This window comes from Trachinotus anak, unplaced genomic scaffold (genome assembly GCF_046630095.1).
Source record: "Trachinotus anak isolate AG129_WGS33_773 ecotype Australia unplaced genomic scaffold, CSIRO_AGI_Tana_v1 ptg000038l, whole genome shotgun sequence".
NCBI classification, from domain to species: domain Eukaryota; kingdom Metazoa; phylum Chordata; class Actinopteri; order Carangiformes; family Carangidae; genus Trachinotus; species Trachinotus anak.
The window spans coordinates 412,147-432,500 of NW_027273889.1; the positions used below are offsets into that span (position 1 = coordinate 412,147).

Below are 20,354 nucleotides of genomic sequence, written 5' to 3' on the forward strand. Positions count from 1 at the left end.
AGGAACTTCCTGTTAGAAATGATGGACCAACAACCACAGCAGTTACACCAGCCTGTACACATGCACAGTGATGTTACACACACACACACACACACACACACACACACACACACACACACACACACACACACACAGGTGTTCAGTGCTCCTGATCAGCTGTCCAGGTGTGTGGTGTCTGTATGAAAGCAGGTGGGGATGAAGGTCAGAGGGGTTTACAGAAAAAAATTCATGAGGAAAAACAAAACACTTTTTATTTAGTTGTGAACAAAACAACAAGATTAAAACATGTAGTTTAGATGAGGAGAAGCAGAAGAGTCACTGTTCTCTTCAACCTGAGCTCAGGTGAGTCCTGCTGTCAGTCAGTACTTAATCTGCTCTCCAGAGCCTCAAACACAGAGTGGGGATCCTGATCAGCATCAATGTGAACTGCATCTGGATACAAAGACTGCACACACACACACACACACACACACACACTTTATATATTTCTGTGAAGGTGTATTTTCTGATTCTGATATTTTGTGGTTTTGTATTTTCCTCTGAGTCTGGACCTGGTTTAAACCTGAGCCAACAAACGTGTGATCAAATCACCTTCCAAAGGTCAGGAGCTGGTTTTAGGGTCAAGATCAGGTTCAGGTTCAGGTTATTGAGGGTTTTCAAAGGTTCAGACTGTAAATGTATGTGTGTGTGTGTGTGTGTGTGTGCGTATACCTGCAGAACAGCAGTGTGTAACCTGTACTGGTTCAGAGTGTGTGTGACAGTGTGTGTGCTGTCCTCTGGTCTGGTCTCCAGTCTGTTCTGGACCTGGAAGCTGGGAGCCGGTCGAGTCAGAGCGTGGAACCTGCAGGAGGAGGAGGGACGCAGTCTCAGCAGATTATAAATCAGCTCAGGTCTGATCTGAGACCAGCTCCTGTTGGTGCTGGGGAGGTAGGTGTGGTTGACAGGTTGTCCAGGTAACAGACAGTGACCTTTTTCATGTTGTTGTTGCCTTGGAAATAAACTTTATTGACAGGTTATTTCTGTCAGACTCATCTGTGTTTGAGAATCAGATGGTTGATGATTGCTGAGGTCTGAAGCTTTGAAACGATAAAAACGTGACTCAGGTCAAACATTTTGTTTTTCAGACACATTTCACTGAAACTCAGTCTGACACCTTTGATCTGTGGAAACTTTAAATGGGAATAAAGTTTGTGATCAACAACATGTAAAGACCTAGCTGTGGCAGTTCACTGGTTGTACTGGTTGTACTGATTTAACTGGGTTAACTGATTTAACTGGTTGTACTGGTTGTACTGATTTAACTGGGTTAACTGATTTAACTGGTTGTACTGGTTTAACTGATTTAACTGGTTGTACTGGTTGTACTGGTTGTACTGGTTTAACTGGTTGTACTGGGTTAACTGGTTGTATTGGTTGTACTGGTTTAACTGGTTAAACTGGGTCAACTGGTCAAACTGGGTTAACTGGTTGTACTGGCCTCTCTCCACTGACTGGATCTGTTGCTCTCAGAGTGAGTCTCTCCAGACAAACGTCCTCTGTCAGCTCCAGGAAGAAAACTCTGAGGAGAGAAGAGATCAGAGGTCAGAGGTCACTGTGTGACACTCGTGTTTTCTCCTCCATGTCTCTGGAGCTGCTGCAGGTTGGGGGGGTTCTCACCCCCCTTAGGTAATGTTCTCACAGTGAGTGGTCTCCAACGAGCTCCACCAACCAACTGCTTCTACCTGTCTGCCTGAGCTCCACGGCCCCCCACTTTAAACCAACTCTGCTTTTTGGAGCTGGGGGGAGGAGAAACCTTCTGAGCTAACACTGAACCAGCCCCCCATCCATAGTCATTCATGTAGTCAGAATATTAGCAGTAGCATTAGCAGTAGTATTATTAGTAGCATTAGCAGTAGTATAAGCAGTAGCATTAGTAGTAGTATCAGCAGTAGCATTAGCAGTAGTAGAAGCAGTAGCATTAGCAGTAGTATTAGCAGTGGCATTAGCAGTAGCATTAGCAGTGGCATTAGCAGTAGTATAAGCAGCAGTATTCGCAGTAGTATTAGCAGTAGCATAAGCAGTAGCATTAGTTATAGTATCAGCAGTAGCATTAGCAGTAGTATTAGCAGTAGTATTAGCAGTAGCATTAGCAGTAGTATAAGCAGCAGTATTCGCATTAGCATTAGCAGTAGTATAAGCAGTATCATTAGTTATAGTATCAGCAGTAGCATTAGCAGTAGTATTAGCAGTAGTATTAGCAGTAGCATTAGCAGTGGCATTAGCAGTAGTATAAGCAGCAGTATTCGCAGTAGTATTAGCAGTAGCATAAGCAGTAGCATTAGCATTAGCATTAGCAGTAGTATAAGCAGTATCATTAGTTATAGTATCAGCAGTAGCATTAGCAGTAGCATTAGCAGTAGCAGTAGCATTAGCAGTTGCAGCAGTATGTAGTACCTGTTGGGCTGGTGCTGGGATTCCTGCAGGCTCTTGGCTTGCTGCAGGTCACAGGGGAACCCGTGCAGGATCCAGCCTCTGCAGCTGCAGTCCACTTGGCTCAGACGTTGCTCCAGAACCTGCAGCACCAGGGAGTCTGGGACTGCACCGACATGTTCATCAATAATCAATAATCAGTAATGAGCTGCTGCTGTTGAATCAGTTCATATCTGCAGCACACAGTGTGTGAACACCTCTGTAGAAAGTCGACAGAGCTGGACATCGAGTCAGTTGATTGGTCGATCCAGACAGTTTATAATGCTGATGCTGATCATGATGATGATGAGTGGACTGATCGGTGAACAGATTTTTCTGAACACACTCTGTCAGCCACTCAACACACACACACACCATGACAGCGATGGAGGAGGAATCTGTGTGTGTTTGTAGAGTATGAGTTAAAAACCCCAGAGGCTGCTGGGATACAGACAGGTAGACAGTCCCATTTCCACAGAGTGCGTGTGTGTGTGTGGTTACCTGGTCGTCCATCATCCAGGTATGGTTGGATCTCCTCTCCTAGACCTGAACCATCAGCTGCTACAGACCTCAACAGCTGACCACAACACACTGAGAGAGAGAGAAAGAAAGAGAGAGAGAGAGAGACAGACAGACAGAGAGAGAGAGAGTGAGAGAGAGAGAGAGAGACAGAGAGAGAGAGGGAGAGAGAGACAGACAGACAGAGAGAGAGAGTGACAGAGAGAGAGAGTGACAGAGAGAGAGAGAGAGTGACAGAGAGAGAGAGAGGGAGAGGTGGACTGTGTTATATGCAGGTTAAAGGTGAGATCAGAATCAGAATCAGAATCAGGTTTATTGCCAAGTATGTTTTCACGTACAAGGAATTTTTTCTGGTGATTGGTGCAGAGCGCACCAAAACACTGAGGCAGCCATCTGCGGCGCCATTAAAAAGGGATGTCATTGCAGTGACAAACCTGATCATCTGAAGGAACAGAGGACAGTAACAATGTGTGTGTGTGTGTGTGTGTGTGTGTGTGTGTGTGTGTGTGTACCGTCCACCATCTTGTATTTCTCTGACAGTAGTCTGGCCTGGTGACTCTTCCCTGACCCTGGCGGACCCAACAGGAGGATTCTGGGAGTTCTGGGGCGATGATGAGTCCGGACGAAAGCGAGCACTGAGATAACACAGACTGAACACTTCATTTGAATCGGTTACACTGACGCTACACAACCAGTCAACAATAAAACAGTCAGTCTGTGAAGGCTGCAACATATCAGCATCACTGGTCCAAAGTCAGATCCAGCTCAGTGATAAATACTGGATCAGGTCATCAGAGTCCTTGTCTACACACACTACAGCAGGTGTGTTTGAGATCCTGAGTAACACACACACACAGTAGTGTGTCACAGAATCAGAGAGGACACATATAAAGCAGTGAATCATCTACATACTGGATCTGAAAACAACAGAGGATGGCGCTCACCATGGCTGATGTGTTTGTTTCGCTCTCCCGACACCAACGTCACTGCTGCCATTCACACAGCCCTCACTCAGGCTGAGGTCACATACGTTAGGATGCTGTTTACTGACCTCAGCTCAGCATTCAACACTGTCAATCCACACACACTTTCCCAGAAGCTCCTCACCCTTGGACTGACACCTTCCCTCTCCAACTGGGTGTTAAACTTACTGTCAGACAGACCCCAGTCAGTCAGAGTTGGAAACCGAACATCAGGCATGAGAACTGTAAGCACAGGGGCCCCCCAGGGCTGCGTGCTGAGCCCACTGCTGTACACCCTCCGAGCACCAGCACTATAAAATTCACTGAGGACACCACAGTCATCGAACTGATCACTGATCACGAGAGGAGACAGCGTGCAGGGGAGAGGTCCTCTGCAACCTCTGCAGATGGACAGTTGAGTGTCATCACCAGCTCGATCACGGTGTGGCACAGGAGCTGTACTGTTCAGGACAGGAAGGCTCTCCAGCAGGGGATGAAACTGCTCAGTTGATCACTGGAGCAGCTTCCCACAGGACATTTACACCACCAGGGTCGTCAGGACGCTGACAACATCATCAAGGACAATACACAACGGACAATACACGTCCACAACATGGTCTCTCACACTTCTGCTGTCAGGGAGATGCTACAGGAGTGAGATGTCAAGGACAAAGAGACTCACAAACAGCTTCTACCCACAGGCAATCAGACTCCTGAGCACTACATTAACCCCCCCCCTCTTTAACACACTGACTGTTAACTGTTCACCTGTTAATCTGTTGCACTAAAGCAAAGAGCACTTTACATTTAAACTCAGGTCTCTCCAAACTCAGGTTTCTTCTATTCTTACAATTCTTACTCATTAGCTTCATTTCTATCTTTATTATTTATTTTATTATTTGTGTATCATGTGTTTTGTTGGGTATAAAGGGAGAACAGCAAAGTAAGAATTTCACTGCACTATCTGAACTACAGTGTTTTTTTATAATGCATTTGACAATAAACCTCTGGAATCTTGAATCTCTCTTGAACTAAACCATGAGGGAGGTCAGGCAGTGTGTTACTGTAACTGTGTAGTGTTGAACATGTGATACTGTCATGTTATTGGACAGAGGATCACCAAACATGAAAACACCAGGTTCAGGCAGCTTGTTGGTAGACGTCGTTGTGTGGTTGGTTGTGTGTCTGTACCTTGTTGATAGACGTCATTGTGTGGTTGGTCACTATTGATGATCTTCAGGACGTGTTGATAGGCTGACCTCAGACCTGTGACCTCACAACGGAAACGCTGCAGCTCAGCCAATTGCTGCTTCTCTGACAGGGCTGGCCCCTTCTCCAGACGTTGAGCAACGATGTCATCGACCGGCCAGATGAAGGTCTGATGGTACACGTCTGCAGACAGGAAGTGATGGTTGCACAATGTTAAACTGGACTGTGTCATCATCATCAGACTGAGGAAGATGATCTTGATCTCTGACTCAGGACTCACCTCCTGTCTGTGGGTCCACCTGTTTCCCCTCACTCCTCTCCAACAGCACGTCATCAGGAGCCTCCAGCATCACTGACACACACACACACACGCAGAGTGTTTGTTTGTTGAATTCACAGTTCACAGATACATGAACCATCAGCTGAACGTATCGTTTTCTCACCAACATGTTCAGGGACGACTCCGGCCTGCTGCAGACCCAGAGCCTGCAGACGAGTCTGAGGGATCCCCTCCAACACCCAGCCCTGAACACACACACATACACACAGAGTGAGATATCTGAGTCTCCCCTCTAACAGTTCAGTGTTGTTGGTAATGACTTAAAGAGAATTATATCATGATAAGATAAGAATCTTCATTTGTAAAGTAATAAAGCTGATAAAACAAAGTGAGTTCAGGACAAGTACAAAGACATGGAAACACTCAGAGTATCAGTACCTCAGTACTGTACAGTCAGTGTTGCAAGGTTTATGTCTCAGTCTGAGTCCACATTAAAACAGCTGTTTCATTTACTGTGACACGAAAGACAAACACATGAACTCACAAGTCCTCACATCCAACTTTCAAGTCTGAATGTAGTCAATGCTCAAGTCACAGTCCGGTTATCGGTGCTGGAGTCCAAGTGGAGTCACAGGACTCTACTACAGTTGTACAGTGAGTACAGTACTTGAGTAAATGTACTTTTACACACTGATGGAAACAGAGATCGAATCAGTTCTTATTCTACAGATCTACAGATTTTCTATAATGAAACATTGTGTAATATTGTGATGGTGTTTTCACAGAGATGAATTAAAATTCTGAAAAGACATTTCACAACAACCATGAAGGAGCCTGAGCTCCTCCTGGTTCCTCCTCCTGGTTCCTCCTCCTGGTCCTCCTGCAGTTATACTGACACCAGCAGCCTGCTGCTACACACAGTCACAGGTTAGACTTTTACTTTTCCATCCATGATGACACTGACACCACCCTACTAACAGCTTCTCATCCATCCCGCTCACTGCGGCTGCACCCGCCTTCGGCCCCCCTCCCTCACTGTTTTCAACAGCCCATAAAGAGCTGAGTTTGATTAGTTGGAGCAGTTTTAAACTTTATTTTAAATGTGGATCATTAAGCTTTGTGAAACCTGCCAACTAATGATTATCAGCTAATCACTGATGCCACAGACTGTGTGAGTTGTTAGCGAGTGACTGTGAAGCTGTTGAGCTGATTATAAAGTGTGTCAGAGGTAAAGTGATGTGTGAGGCTGACAGCAGCTGCAGTCTGTCCTCACACTCACATGAAATCTAAATAAAACCACTCAGTCTGATCTGGAGGATATTCCCTCAGTGCTGCCTGACAGGCTAAATAAAGATGATAGGAGCAGCACTGACACACACACACTCGTATGCTAGTGTGTGTGTGTGTGTGTGTGTGTTGGATGTAGTGTATGGCTGTGTCTCAGTTTCCTCTGTGTGGTGCAGAGGTGGATCCTGGAGTAATCTGTGGTCATGTTTCAGTCATGTGACCTTCAGTTTGAGTTGATCAGGTCAGATCACTTTGCTCAGTCAGTGACACTCAGACTGTTTCCATCCACATTCATCACTGTGATTCTTTATTTGCCCAAGAAATCCATCAACTGCCTCCAGCTCGTCCAAAACACTTTTTCAAAACAGTTCTCACAGGAACCTGAGACCAGGAGCTCGTCTGAGTCTCACCTCCCTGCAGTGACCAGTGGTTTTTCAAATCCGCCTGACTCCATCGTACATCAGTGACCCTCTCAGCTCTGGTTTCCCTCCTCGCTCTCTTAGATCTGCACATCAGCTGTGGCTCTCGGCTCTGAGGGCGAGGCCGGAGACAGGGGGCGGTGGACGTTCACGTTGGTTTTAAATATAATTTTTATAAAAACCTTTTAAAACTGAGATTCTGTTTGTTAGGGCCTGAGAACTGCCCTTGGGAATTTCAAGCCCTCGCCCTGTGTTTAACCCACATGTGTGAAATTCTTAAGGCACATGTAACATGACAAGACCTACAAAACAGCTTCGCGCACCCATAACCTCAATGCAACAGGAAGTCAGCCATTTTGAATTTATGGTGCAATTTTGGCAACATTTTTTCCATTTACAGGCTCAGTCTAATCTGAACTCCTTCATGATGCTAAAATCTGCAGGTGGATCCTTCATGGTCCAACGTATCCCAGGATTCATTGCACCAATGATGAAAGCAAACAGCACAGAGTCTGAGGATCAACTGTGACTGTCAGTGTTGTGTTTCAGCTCAGTAACGATACAACTGTTAGAACCAAGCACCAGAAAACCTATTATGTGTTGTCAAGGTTGCTAAGCACCAGGAGCCGCGCTTTGTGATGTGATGGTTAGGGCGGGAACAGCTGCTGAAAATCCTCCATTGAAGGGCCACACCTCGGTAGACGGCGTGCTCTGAAGGTGTGGCCCCTGAACACAGCTGAAGAGTTTGTTGGTGAGAGACAGACAGGATGGGAGACAGGTGGAGTAATCAATGTGACAGGGGGAGGCGGGGTCCTGATGGGATCTGTCAATCATCCTCCTCTTCTCCATTCACACTGACACACAGAAGATAAAGACATCACACACACACACACACACGCACACACACACACACACACACACACACACACACACACACACACACACACACCAGGGACTGTGTGTGTGTGTGATGAGTTTAGCCTGCGGCCACAAACAGCTATTAGCAGATCAAAGTAGCTGCTAAACACGCACACACGCACACACACACACACACACACACACTGAGCTACACACTAAACGTTGATGCTAAATGCTAAATGCTGAGCTAAACGCTGCAGGCTGAAAGAAACAGCTGTTTGTAGAGTTTAGAGGGAAAGACGAAAGCTGGTTTACTGAGAGACTGCTGCCACACACACACCACACACACACACACTCTACACACACACACACTCACACACACACTCACACACACCCTCACACACACACACACATACTCACACGCAGACGGAGACGAGAGTAAAACCAGTTAAAGAAGCGTCAGGGAGGGTGAGAACAAAGGAGGCAGCTCACCAGTGAAGAATACTGACTCTACAGACAACCAGCAGTCATTATTGATCTGACACCAGTTCTTTCTGGGACAGTTTAACAGGTAACAGCTGTAACTACAGATGTGACTTAACACACTTTAGTTTCCACTGAGCCACAAACATGAAGCAGATCACACATCACAGTCCGTCTCCGTTTCATCCACATCAGGATCAGCTCTACTCCAGAGGTCCAGAGGGTGGTGGTGATGGACCTGAGGCCGTTTGGTCTCAGTGACCACCACAACCACCTACAGGCCCCTAGAATCCATTCAGTCACTACTACAATCACCACTCAAACAACAAACCTTTAGAGCCTTCAACTGCACCAACAACCTCGTAGATCAGAACAGAACCATCTAATGAACCTCGACACTCTGTCCACAAGAAACTCCCAGAGAACCTCCTAAAGTGAGCATCAGAACCTCATAAAGGAACAGTAAAACTTCCTAAAGGTGAGGTAATGAGACGTTCTACTCAATCCTCCAGAACAGCTTCACTGTTCCTTGTTGTAGACTCTACAAATGCATGGAACTCTAAATACTCTGTAGAACCTCCTTGATGTCCACGAGAACCACGTATAGACCCTCTACAACCTCTTCAGTGACTGCTGATTCTGAACACTAGAACCACATACATGTTAGGGTTAGCAGGAGGCATGAGGACATCTGAGCAGAGGACAGGAGGTCACTCACACACATGATTGCAGTTGTAAGCTTCCGTTTGTGTTGTTGTTGTTGTGTGAGTGTTGTGTGTTGGTGACAGCAGCTCCTCCTGCTTTAATAAACTGATCAGAGAGCAGCTCTCAGCGTCCTGATCAACGCTGACAGGAAACAGGACGTGATGCTAATGAGGAGCAGCAGAGAGGACGAGCCCCAGAGAAAATAACACGCGTGATGTGACAGCACCACGTCTGTTTGATCAGCTGATCTCTGGGGAAACACGCCAACACGCTGCTCGGCCTGCTGGGAATCGTAGTACGACACAACAGCAACCAGAGCACTAATTATTATCATCACAGCAGCACAGCAGCACATCAGAGAGAGAGCGAGACAGAGAGACAGAGAGAGACAGAGAGACAGAGACAGACGTCCTGTGTCCTGAAGAGTCTTCTGTTATTGTTCTGATCGTTGTCATTCTGACTCTTAGAGGAAGAGTTTCTGTGAGTTTAAATGTTCTGTAGTCCAGTTAAACAATAAAGCAGCAGTAAACATCTGTTCTCTCTGTAAAGGTACAGTGGAGTCATGACGTCCTTAGCAGAGAACAAAGCCACTCCCCCCCGAAACCACATTTTCATTCTCCTCAGTAACTTGCGACATGATGTTAATGTCTGTTTTCATTAGTGCGGCTACAGCAGCATGCTAACGTTGGCTAACTGCTGTTACCCTTATAATGAATGTGTTCAGGTAAATGTTGCTATTGCTAGCTGGCTAACTGTCAGCATTGTTGTGGAGCATATTGCAGCAATGCTAACATGGGCTAATGGTTGTGGTTAGATTGTTTTTGTTGGTGTGGGGGTAACAGGGTAACAGGGTAACTTTATTCAGTTGTGTCTCTTGTTGTGTGTTTAGTGACACAGAATGTGGGGGGGCGTGGGGTTGACAGGGTCAGACTCACCCTGTTGAAGCAGTCGACCTCAGTCAGTCTCTGTTGAATCAGTGTGATCAGCAGCTCAGCAGGAAGCTCCTGAACACAGACGCATCACAGGGTCACATGACACCCCCTGACCCCTCCCTGTCTGATGACTCTTTATTTAATCAGCTCACACACATCATTGATTGAACAGATGCAGCGTGTCTGTATTTGTACCTGCTGTGTGAGTGTGTACTGGTGAGCCTGAACGCTCAGCTCTGATTGGTCCTGCAGTAAAGTGTCTGTGGTCACATGGACAGCTCTCAGCTCAGCGCTCAGCTTCTTGGCCTAAAGGAGACAAAAACAACAACAAGCACCACAGAAGAAGAGATGACATGATCTGTGTCTGCTGGCCACACAGTAACAACATTTACTGAAGTACAGACACACAACGGTAACAACAACAAACAGGAAACAGGAAACACTACACAACAAAGGTAAATACATAAATAAATGAAGTTACAGGTACAGTGGTCCCCAGGTGAGACTCCACATGGTTTCTGTCAAAATATACATCATCATGATTCTGTCTCACTCTCTCTGTCTCTCTCTCTCTCTGTCTCTGTGTCTCACTCTCTCTCTCTCTCTCTGTCTCTCTCTCTGTGTCTCACTCTCTCTCTCTCTGTCTCACTCTCACTCTCTCTCTGTCTCACTCTCACTCTCTCTGTCTCTCTCTCTCTGTCTCACTCTCTCTCTCTCTGTCTCTCTCTCTCTGTCTCACTCTCTCTGTCTCACTCTCTCTGTCTCTGTCTCATTCTCTCTCTCTCTCTCTCTGTCTCTCTCTCTCTGTCTCACTCTCTCTGTCTCACTCTCTCTGTCTCTGTCTGTCTGTCTCTCTCTCTCTGTCTCACTCTCTCTCTCTCTCTCTGCTGTTCTTACTCACCACTGTTTGTTTCCCAACAGCTGGAGGACCGAGCAGCATGATCCTGGGAACTGACAGAGACAGAGAGAGAGAGACATAAACACCTGTCAGAGTACTCAAAACCACCTGTCTCACATGACCATTCATGTCTCACACACACACACACACACACACACACACACACACACACACACACACACACTCACTCACTCAGTCCACAGTCTCCATCTAGTGGCAGCAACAGGCAGACACAACGTTTCCTTCATCACTCGTCTGTTTCCATAGAGACACTGATTACCACAGGCTTCATCATGTGTCCTATCCCAGTACTTATGTCCTGACCCCCAGACTGAGAACCTCTGTCTACACCAACAGCTGGAGCATCTGGAGCAGGAACACACATCTGTGCTCAGGTTCAGGTGTGTTGGCTTACTGTCCACACTGCTCCTCTGCAGCAGACTGATCAGGTAGGAGACGGGGTCATCAGGCTGATCAATCACCAGGCTGGACACCATGCTCTGAAACACACACACACACACACACACACACACACACACACACACACACACACACACACACACACACACACAGAGTCACTGAGACCTGATCCCAGTCATGTTGTAAGGTTTTGGAAAATACACAGATAACAAACTTTTAAATCTATATTTTGATGGATCATCTATTCATCTCTGGTTCTTCACCTGCACCAGGTGGAAGATGCTGTGTTTGTCGGCGTACACTGACATCTGTGGAGGAATCCTCAGGGGTTTGACTGTCTCATCCATCACGAGGAGGAGGAGGAGGAGGACGAAGGCTGAGGGTCTAACAGCAGAGACACAGAGATTTTTTTCCTGAGGACCCTGAACACATCACATTTGGAAGCTTCAGTTTGTCAGGGAAACATCTCTGAACTTAAACCACATCCAGAGTCTGAAACTGGGTCTGAAATGTCAGCCTGGTCCTGGTGTGAGCTCAGCAGCGTTTCATGTAGACCTGGGTCTGCGTGCTTTGTGAAGATAAATCCACATGTTGTACAAACACATGGATCAATACGTGGCAACGGACAAAAGATGTCAAAACAGTGACCTCACTGTCATACTCACGTTTGTCTTTTGACTTTTCTAAATGGACTTGATTTTCCCGCGATGCTGCTCCTCCTGGTTTCTGGCGTCTTTTCTCTGGATCAGTTCATCAGCTGCAGCTCTGTAACCGCCTCACCACACAACAACACACCGGTCAAACCCCCGCCTCTGCCTGACAGCTGGCTCCGTCCCCCAGGTTGTTTACGTGTAACTGTTCAAAGACGGACAGAGACAGGACAGAGACAGGACAGAGACAGGGACAGAGAACGGACAGAGACCGGACAGAGACCGGACAGAGACAGGGACAGACAGGACAGAGACCGGACAGAGACAGGGACAGAGAACGGACAGAGACCGGACAGAGAACGGACAGAGACACGGACAGACAGGACAGAGACACGGACAGAGACCGGACAGAGACAGGGACAGAGACAGGACAGAGACACGGACAGAGACCGGACAGAGACAGGGACAGACAGGACAGAGACAGGGACAGAGACACAGACAGACAGGACAGAGACACGGACAGAGACACGGACAGAGACACGGACAGAGACCGGACAGAGACAGGGACAGAGACACGGACAGACAGGACAGAGACACGGACAGAGACACAGACAGAGACAGGACAGAGACCGGACAGAGACCGGACAGAGACAGGACAGAGACAGGACAGAGACAGGGACAGAGACACGGACAGACAGGACAGAGACACGGACAGAGACACAGACAGAGAACGGACAGAGACCGGACAGAGACCGGACAGAGACACGGACAGAGACCGGACAGAGACAGGGACAGAGACACGGACAGACAGGACAGAGACACGGACAGAGACACAGACAGAGAACGGACAGAGACCGGACAGAGACCGGACAGAGACAGGACAGAGACAGGACAGAGACAGGGACAGAGAACGGACAGACAGGACAGAGACACGGACAGACAGGACAGAGACACGGACAGAGACCGGACAGAGACACGGATAGAGACAGGGACAGACAGGACAGAGACCGGACAGAGACAGGGACAGACAGGACAGAGACACGGACAGAGACCGGACAGAGACAGGGACAGACAGGACAGAGACAGGACAGAGACACGGACAGAGACACGGACAGAGACACGGACAGAGACAGGGACAGACAGGACAGAGACAGGACAGAGACACGGACAGAGACCGGACAGAGACCGGACAGAGACCGGACAGAGAACGGACAGACAGGACAGAGACAGGACAGAGACACGGACAGAGACAGGGACAGAGACAGGGACAGACAGGACAGAGACCGGACAGAGACCGGACAGAGACAGGGACAGAGACAGACGGTTACCGGCTGACCTCAGCTCACGGGGCGGGAACAGAAACAGCGTCAGGACTCTCACCTGTGTCTGTGTGTTTCCCTGCAGGTAAAGCTCCGCTACGAAACTCTTGTTTACTTTAAAACTAATATGAAACCGTCGTTTCAGGAGCCGTTGCTAAGACGCGTCTGCTTGTTGTTAGGGAATGACGTCATCAGCACGCTGCAGGGGCGGGAGTGCGGGCGTTTCCTAGCAACGCTGCGGGGAAAGATTTTATATAAAATATATAATAATATCATAATATACTGTGTATGTTATATCTGTGCTATAACGCGGGAATCGGGTCAAATCTCGTGTCCAGTTTAATAAACGTCAGCAGGCGGTTTGTTGCTGAGCTCCATGAGAACTGCTCGCTCCTCTTTGTCTCAATTTATCGTCTATTCACTTCATTTTATCAGTAGATTTTATTTTAACTATTAAATAATGGATGTCTCGTGTTACCCACTAACATATTTTATTATCAGTAGATTAATGTCAATTCACCGATACTGTAAGTACAGGAAGTACTTCTACTGGTATACTGTAAGTACAGGAAGTACTTCTACTGTTACAGTGTAACTACAGGAAGTACTTCTACTGGTATACTGTAAGTACAGGAAGTACTTCTACTGGTATACTGTAAGTACAGGAAGTACTTCTACTGTTACAGTGTAACTACAGGAAGTACTTCTACTGGTATACTGTAAGTACAGGAAGTACTTCTACTGGTATACTGTAAGTACAGGAAGTACTTCTACTGTTACAGTGTAACTACAGGAAGTACTTCTACTGGTATACTGTAAGTACAGGAAGTACTTCTACTGTTACAGTGTAACTACAGGGAGCTGATTACACTCAACTTTTACTTAATTAGGATGACTTTGCCTTGCAGTATTTTTACTTGTATGGAAGTATTATGTGTACTTTCACTAATTCAACGCTGTGAAACGTCAGATAACTTTGTATCTGACAGATACAACAGATGAACAGTCTGACGAGACATTTGAATCACAACATGTCGGAGATTTTAGTCTCTTTATTTTTAGTGTTCACAGTTTTAACATTCCTCTCTTCAAGATGCTGATACAGAGCAACAGAGCTGTTGGGTACAGGCTCGGGCTGAGATGTTTCTGAGCAGAACAGAGCTACGCTGCTGAGGAAACACTGCCGTGTTGAGTTGCTGCCCAACGAGAAAGAAAAAAAACAGTTCACCCTGATCATTAGTGAGTGTGATTGATTCAGGTTAATCACCTGGATTCAGAGGAAGTCTTTGGTTTGTCGTCACCATCTGGGAAATGGTTTTACTCTCTTCCTTTCTGAGAGTCTGATGCTCAGATTAAATTATGACTTTGAAGTTGACGTGAATCATGATAACCTGAATGCATCTTGGGTTCAGAGCTAGAACCAGAACACAGTTAGCCTATCTTAGCATAAAACCTGGAAGCAGCAGTTCAGTTGTATTTCATAAAATGTTAAAGGATTCCAATAAGCCAGGCTAAACACACCCTGTACCTGTCAGTGTGCTGAACACACAGACATGAATCTGCCATCTATTCTCTCACCTGACTCCGATTTCATGAGGTGAGAACCTGAGGAGATAGTGAAGGAACATTCAGGTCAGTGTATGTGCACACTCAGAAACGTTAAGGGCTGTTACTGCAGAAGATGTCTCAACACTGACTGAACAAAAATGAGTTTGTCAGCTTCATGATGTGTTTTGAAATATACCAAAAAACTGTTCTCTATGCCAGAGAGTTTAAAGAGAAAATTGGTTATTCTCCCTCCATTAAGGCTTTATGTGAGCACACTGAGGCTGGTGTCTTCATCACAGCTGTGTGTGACAGCGTGGAGAGGAAAGTAGAAAGAACCAAGTATGGAACCCTGAGGAACCCCATAATCACCTGTGGACTCTGTCAGAGAACACTTATCATAACACAGTCCATAATCAATATTAATAATATGTCAGATGTTGTTTCTGCAGCTTGTTTTGCTGAGAACCGGTGGGTTACTGCGGGTTCATGGGATTAATCGGTACAGTAGTGTTACTTGTCAGTTGTTGAAGTTGTATTGCTGGACGCCATGTGATGTGTTTCATGTTCACACTGGATCATTAGCACAGCTGCTGTTAGCTTCGCTGTAGATTCATTAACTCAAAAAACTTAATTCTCTTTGTTCCTTTTCCCTTATTTTTGGTTTAATAAGTTGTCTCCTGACTACGAGTCCCTGCAGACATAAATCCAACGGTCAGACTTGTGTAAACCCGGGACCTTTCATTAATAACTCATTAGCTCGGGTAACAACACCGCCAACAGAGCATGAGCAAAATAATATTATTTCATCAGATAATTAGTCATATGAAAATATTTTCAGTGGTAAAATCTATTTTAATTAATAATTCTGAATTTTTTCTTGTGTGTTTGCCAGCAAGCTAATGTTAGCCTAGCCCCTTTTGTAAACTCAGTGGTTGTCACAACATTTTAACCAAACCTGAGGAAAAATAGTTATTTCTTCAGCAGTTGTCATGTTCTCATCAGAAAGTGTTTCCAAACCAACACACAAATCCAATATTGACTCAAAGTACCACATGCTCAGGGCTAATGTTAGCTCATGTTAATGCTAGCTGTATGAAGCCAGAAGCTCTTGTCTGTTTTGTATTGTGGACTAGCCTGATGGTAATAACAGCTTACAAACACCAGATTATTAAGTTTACACAGTTTACTTGAGTTGTTCCTTTGTTTTGTTGTATTTAGCTGCTCCTGGTTTCTGTTTTTTTGGTTCAGTTTCTACTGAGGTCGTTTACTTTTTAAGACTTTACTGTTTTATTTCATGTTCATCGTTTCACATCTTGGCTCTAAATTTCTTGTATCACACATCAAATCCAATATGAGCAAATGTTTAGCTTTTTTTTATGTTCTTCTATCAACTTTATGTCAGATGTTCAGCAGCAGTTCTGAGCCAAATCAGTTAATTTTAGTGGAATCAGACTTTGATGATTTTCATAAAAACCTGTTTTGACAGTAACCTGCTCTGCTGGAGGAAAAACTTTGACTCAGTCTTTCTAAAATTAATCTTCATCTTATTGGCTGGTTAGCCTGTGAGCTAACTGGCGTGGACTCTTACAGTTAGCCACTGAGCTAGCGTAGTGGGCTACTGTGGCAGTGCTAACATAGTCCTGCCTAGCTCCCATGTTAGCACTTAATTTGCCTACAGTAGTTAGCAAAGCAGTCACTATGTCACCAGGCTCAGTTTGGTTTGTAGCTGTGTCAGTGGAGTCGTAGTTTTCTACCTGATGTGTTTTATTTCATTGTTTTCTTGTGGCATGTTGTGTTAATGTTCTGCTGTTTATGAACACACAGCTGATGTTTCCCTCTCGTCAGGTACGACACTGTTAATTCATGAAGTCTGTTTCACTCTGGCTTTATCCAATCAGCTGCTGCGACACAGCTTCCTGTGGTTCAGGTGTGTTTGATGCACAGACTGAAGGTGAATGAAACAGGTGGGTGGAGACAGACCCAGTCCTGGACTGCTGCTGGTCTCTGGTCCTCCCTCAGTACTCTGGCAGCATCTCGTCGTAGTCCATGATGCTCAGCTCGTGTCTCCTCTGTCGGACAGCGAGGGTCAGGTCAGCAGGAGGGGCCGGTCCTGGAGGGGGGGCTGCAGGTTTAGAGGTGGGGAGGCTGGGAGCTGCAGCCTGACTCTGAGGCTCCGTCTGGGGGCTCTCTGAGAGGAGGGCAGCCTCCTCCGCCTCCTGACCCAGAGGAGGGCTCTCTGGCAGGGCCCCCTCGTCCTCCTGCTCCTCCTCCTGCTGTGGCTCTTGCTCCTCCTGACTGTTATCGCTCGGTCTGAACAGCTGCCGCGCCCGCTGCTCCAGGAAGGAGCCGACAGCCAGGGGGGACTCGATGGGGGACAGGGAGAGGGGGGAGGAGGAGCAGGAGGGGAGGTGCAGGGGGGAGGTGGAGAGAGCCTCCACAGCGCCATTTATTATACCAATAGAAGAGGAGGAGGGGCGGGGCCTGAGGCTGCCCTGAGCTACAGGTAAAGCAACACTGCCGCCATTTGGCCTGAGGGGGAGAAAGATGACATCATCAGCTGCATCCTCTGATTGGTTACTTTCGACTGTTTAAAGCTTCACTGTGAAACTTGTGACAGACACAGTGAGTCATAAATAATAAGTCTCAGGTGTGTTCCTGCTACAGCCTCAGGTGGCTCGCTCAGCTCACAGAGGCTGATGTTAGCCTTCGTTAAACAGATCATCTCTATGACTCTTCTTCACTGGTGCTTTCACACAATTGTATTTACCTGTACCCATAATCATTACTCATGGCCACAGTGGGCGTGGCTCGGCCCACGTTACCTGACCAGCTGTAAACAGAGACACACTGTGTCTGATATAAACAGAGAGATTTTTAATTATGTGAGACAAATGTGAGCTTGTTAGTTCAGCTCAGTTTCATGTTGGTAAGATGAGAAAAACAAACTCACTCTTCATGATATTCCGTTAATTTCTGTGTCTCAGTGAAACGAAGTTTAAAACCTGTAAATTACTGACGTCATGTTCATTAATTATCTTCATCATATCTAATGTTAATAATGATCAAACTGTGACCGGACACGTGCTCCTGTAGAGATTAAACAAAAGACCAACAGACAGACAAACAGGTTATTTCTGAACACCTGTAGTGACATCAGGCTGTGACATCACTCGTGCTGGTTTACCTGCCGCAGACGTCCTGAGGCCAGCTGTGTGTGGGCGTGTCCAGGTGGATCTGGCTGTACAGGTGAAGCATCTCCGTCTGTAGATTCTGAGTGACTCTCCTCAGAGTGACGCAGCAACTCTCACAGGCCGACAGCTCCGCTCTGACACACACACACACACACACACACACACACACACACACACACACACACACACACACACACACACACACACACACACACACACACACACACACACACACACACACACACACACACACACACACACACACACACACACACGTTTATTCTCAGTTGTTGAAGGCTCTCTCACTGATGTTCTTACAGCCCTGAGCTGTTTCTGCAGGTTTAACTTTGAAGCAGTAGCATCTATCAGCCTGAGAGGAGACACTCAGGTCAACATCGGTCAACATTGGTCAACATCTGTCAACCTCTGTCTCTCTGGATCTTAGTGACTGGACAAAGACTCTGTTCAGGGGGACACCCTGAAACACTTCAGCACTGGACCAGGACTCTGACCTGCTCTGGGCCTTGGTGTCCTCCAGAAGCTTCTTCTGATCCAGGATCAGCTGGTCTTTCTTGGCCAGCTGGTTCTCCAGCTCTGCTATCCTGTGATTGGCTGCCTCCAGCTTCTGTCGCTGCTGAACCTCACTGTCCTTCAGATGCTGGTACTCCTTACCCACACTGCACTGCAGCATGGACGCCTCCTGACCAATGCACACACACACATGCCATATTATATTATTATATGTTTATTATTCTTTCCACTTTTTCTCCATTCATCATCATATATGAAGTTGTTGTTTATTGTTACTGAAGAAACAAAATCAACCTTTAAACACTGAGCCTCACTGTACTCTCAGGTCTGAGTGTGTGCGTGTGTCAGTGGGTGTGTGTGTGTGTGTGTGTGTGTGTGTGTGTGTGTGTTCTTACAGTCCAGTGGTCGCTCTCTCCTCCCTCCAGCTGCTCAGTCAGAGCTCTGTTAGTTTCTCTCAGCAGGACGAGCTGCTGGTTCAACAGGAAGATCTGCTGCTGCAGCTGCTCACTGCTGCACAGCTACACACACACACACACACACACACACACACACAGATTATTCATACTATAGTCTGCCATCATACTGTAGCTATGTTCTTTTCCTAAGAAGCTCAGCTCCTGGTCTCCTGTGGTTTGCTCCCTGTTGATTTGACCTTCTCCTCTGACACATGAGCATCATCGCTACAGTTTCAGCTGTCAATCATTACATCACCCTGACTCTGTGCCAGACTCTTCTCTCCACAGAGACTCAGTGAGGTCCATCAGTGAAGGAGACTGGAGTTCACAGGTGTTTGTTGTTAAAGAGGTCATGTTCTCATTGGCCAGGTTCTGTCCTGTAGATTTCTGTTCTTCTCACCGTCCTGAGCAGATGGTGGTTCTCTGTCAGCTTTGTTCTCACAGGTGTTCACTGTGTGACCTGTCCCCCACACACCTTCAGTCTGACATGGAGGGCGATGGAACCCATCGCCCTCCATGTCAGACTGAAGTGACCTGTGTCAGTCTGAGCATGTGCAGCTCTGCAGCCTCAGCACTGAGCGGGGCGAACAACCTGCTGCTGTGACGCAGGTGAACTGAGCTCACGTAGACTGCTGTTTAAGACTCCGCCCCTGAAGTCAGCGACAGTTTACACTGACCGTCAAGTCAGGAGAAGCCGCCCTCGAACGCACCTTTTGTCTCCTCACCTTGAGTGACAGCTCAGTCAGTTGGTGTTCAGCATTGTAAGCCTTGTTATTGGCTTTCTGAAGCTCCGCCTCCAGATCTCTCAGCCTGCTCTGACACTCCTGAAGCTCGCTCTGAAACAGCCAATCACAACACAGGTGGTTTCAAAACAGCCAATCACAACACAGGTGGTTCTCTAATGTGTGTGTGGATGTACCTGCAGTCTCTGGTTGTCTCTCTGCCCGTCCTGTTGTTGCAGCAGCAGTTGTTGGATGTGTGTGTGCAGCTGGTTGGTGTGTGTGTGTGTGTCCTGCTGCAGTTGTGTGTATCGTCTTTGTTCTTCCTCCAGACTCAACTTCAAAGATCGAATTTCCTCGTCCTGAACGACCAGCTGGGCCTTCTGTAACACACACACACACACACACACACACACACACACACACACACACACACACACAGAAACAAAACATGGTGTTTTCCAGTTAAATTTAGTTTGTCCTGATGAGGAAAGGTCAGAGGTCACCAGAGTCATCAAGAT

The 20,354-nt window shown here is 46.7% G+C and overlaps 2 protein-coding genes across 17 annotated transcripts in view; both read right to left on the reverse strand.

Annotated features, from left to right (window-relative positions):
- Positions 1–229: 229 nt before the first annotated feature.
- Positions 230–13,607, reverse strand: ak8 (adenylate kinase 8). 7 transcript variants are annotated; one of them, XM_071472341.1, is made up of 16 exons: positions 13,451–13,607; positions 12,086–12,195; positions 11,684–11,804; positions 11,416–11,500; positions 11,004–11,053; positions 10,298–10,408; positions 10,106–10,174; positions 5,582–5,663; positions 5,419–5,490; positions 5,121–5,321; positions 3,480–3,617; positions 2,950–3,039; positions 2,434–2,575; positions 1,478–1,558; positions 712–841; positions 230–445 (listed from the first exon to the last, which is right to left on the reverse strand). In XM_071472341.1, the coding sequence occupies exons 3-16, from the start codon at positions 11,765–11,767 to the stop codon at positions 356–358; spliced, it is 1,425 nt and encodes a 474-aa protein (XP_071328442.1). In that variant the 5' UTR covers positions 11,768–11,804; positions 12,086–12,195; positions 13,451–13,607; the 3' UTR covers positions 230–355. The 7 variants fall into 7 exon arrangements, with proteins under 7 accessions (XP_071328442.1, XP_071328445.1, XP_071328446.1 ...); XM_071472344.1 differs by having other exon boundaries at positions 11,684–11,842; XM_071472345.1 differs by having other exon boundaries at positions 3,480–3,602; positions 12,086–12,275; positions 13,451–13,606.
- Positions 13,608–14,426: 819 nt separating this feature from the next.
- Positions 14,427–20,354, reverse strand: part of tsc1a (TSC complex subunit 1a) — a 16,961-nt gene continuing 11,033 nt past the window's right edge. For 6 of the 10 annotated variants that reach the window (XM_071472371.1, XM_071472375.1, XM_071472373.1 and 3 more), the window contains 6 exons: positions 20,034–20,216; positions 19,840–19,950; positions 19,055–19,177; positions 18,641–18,828; positions 18,122–18,262; positions 14,427–17,466 (listed from right to left, as the gene is read on the reverse strand). In XM_071472371.1, the coding sequence (XP_071328472.1) occupies positions 16,953–17,466; positions 18,122–18,262; positions 18,641–18,828; positions 19,055–19,177; positions 19,840–19,950; positions 20,034–20,216 (1,260 nt within the window). In that variant the 3' untranslated portion in view covers positions 14,427–16,952. The remainder of the gene's footprint in view (positions 17,467–18,121; positions 18,263–18,640; positions 18,829–19,054; positions 19,178–19,839; positions 19,951–20,033; positions 20,217–20,354) is intronic. The other 4 variants (XR_011687135.1, XR_011687134.1, XR_011687137.1 and 1 more) reach the window with 1 other exon arrangement.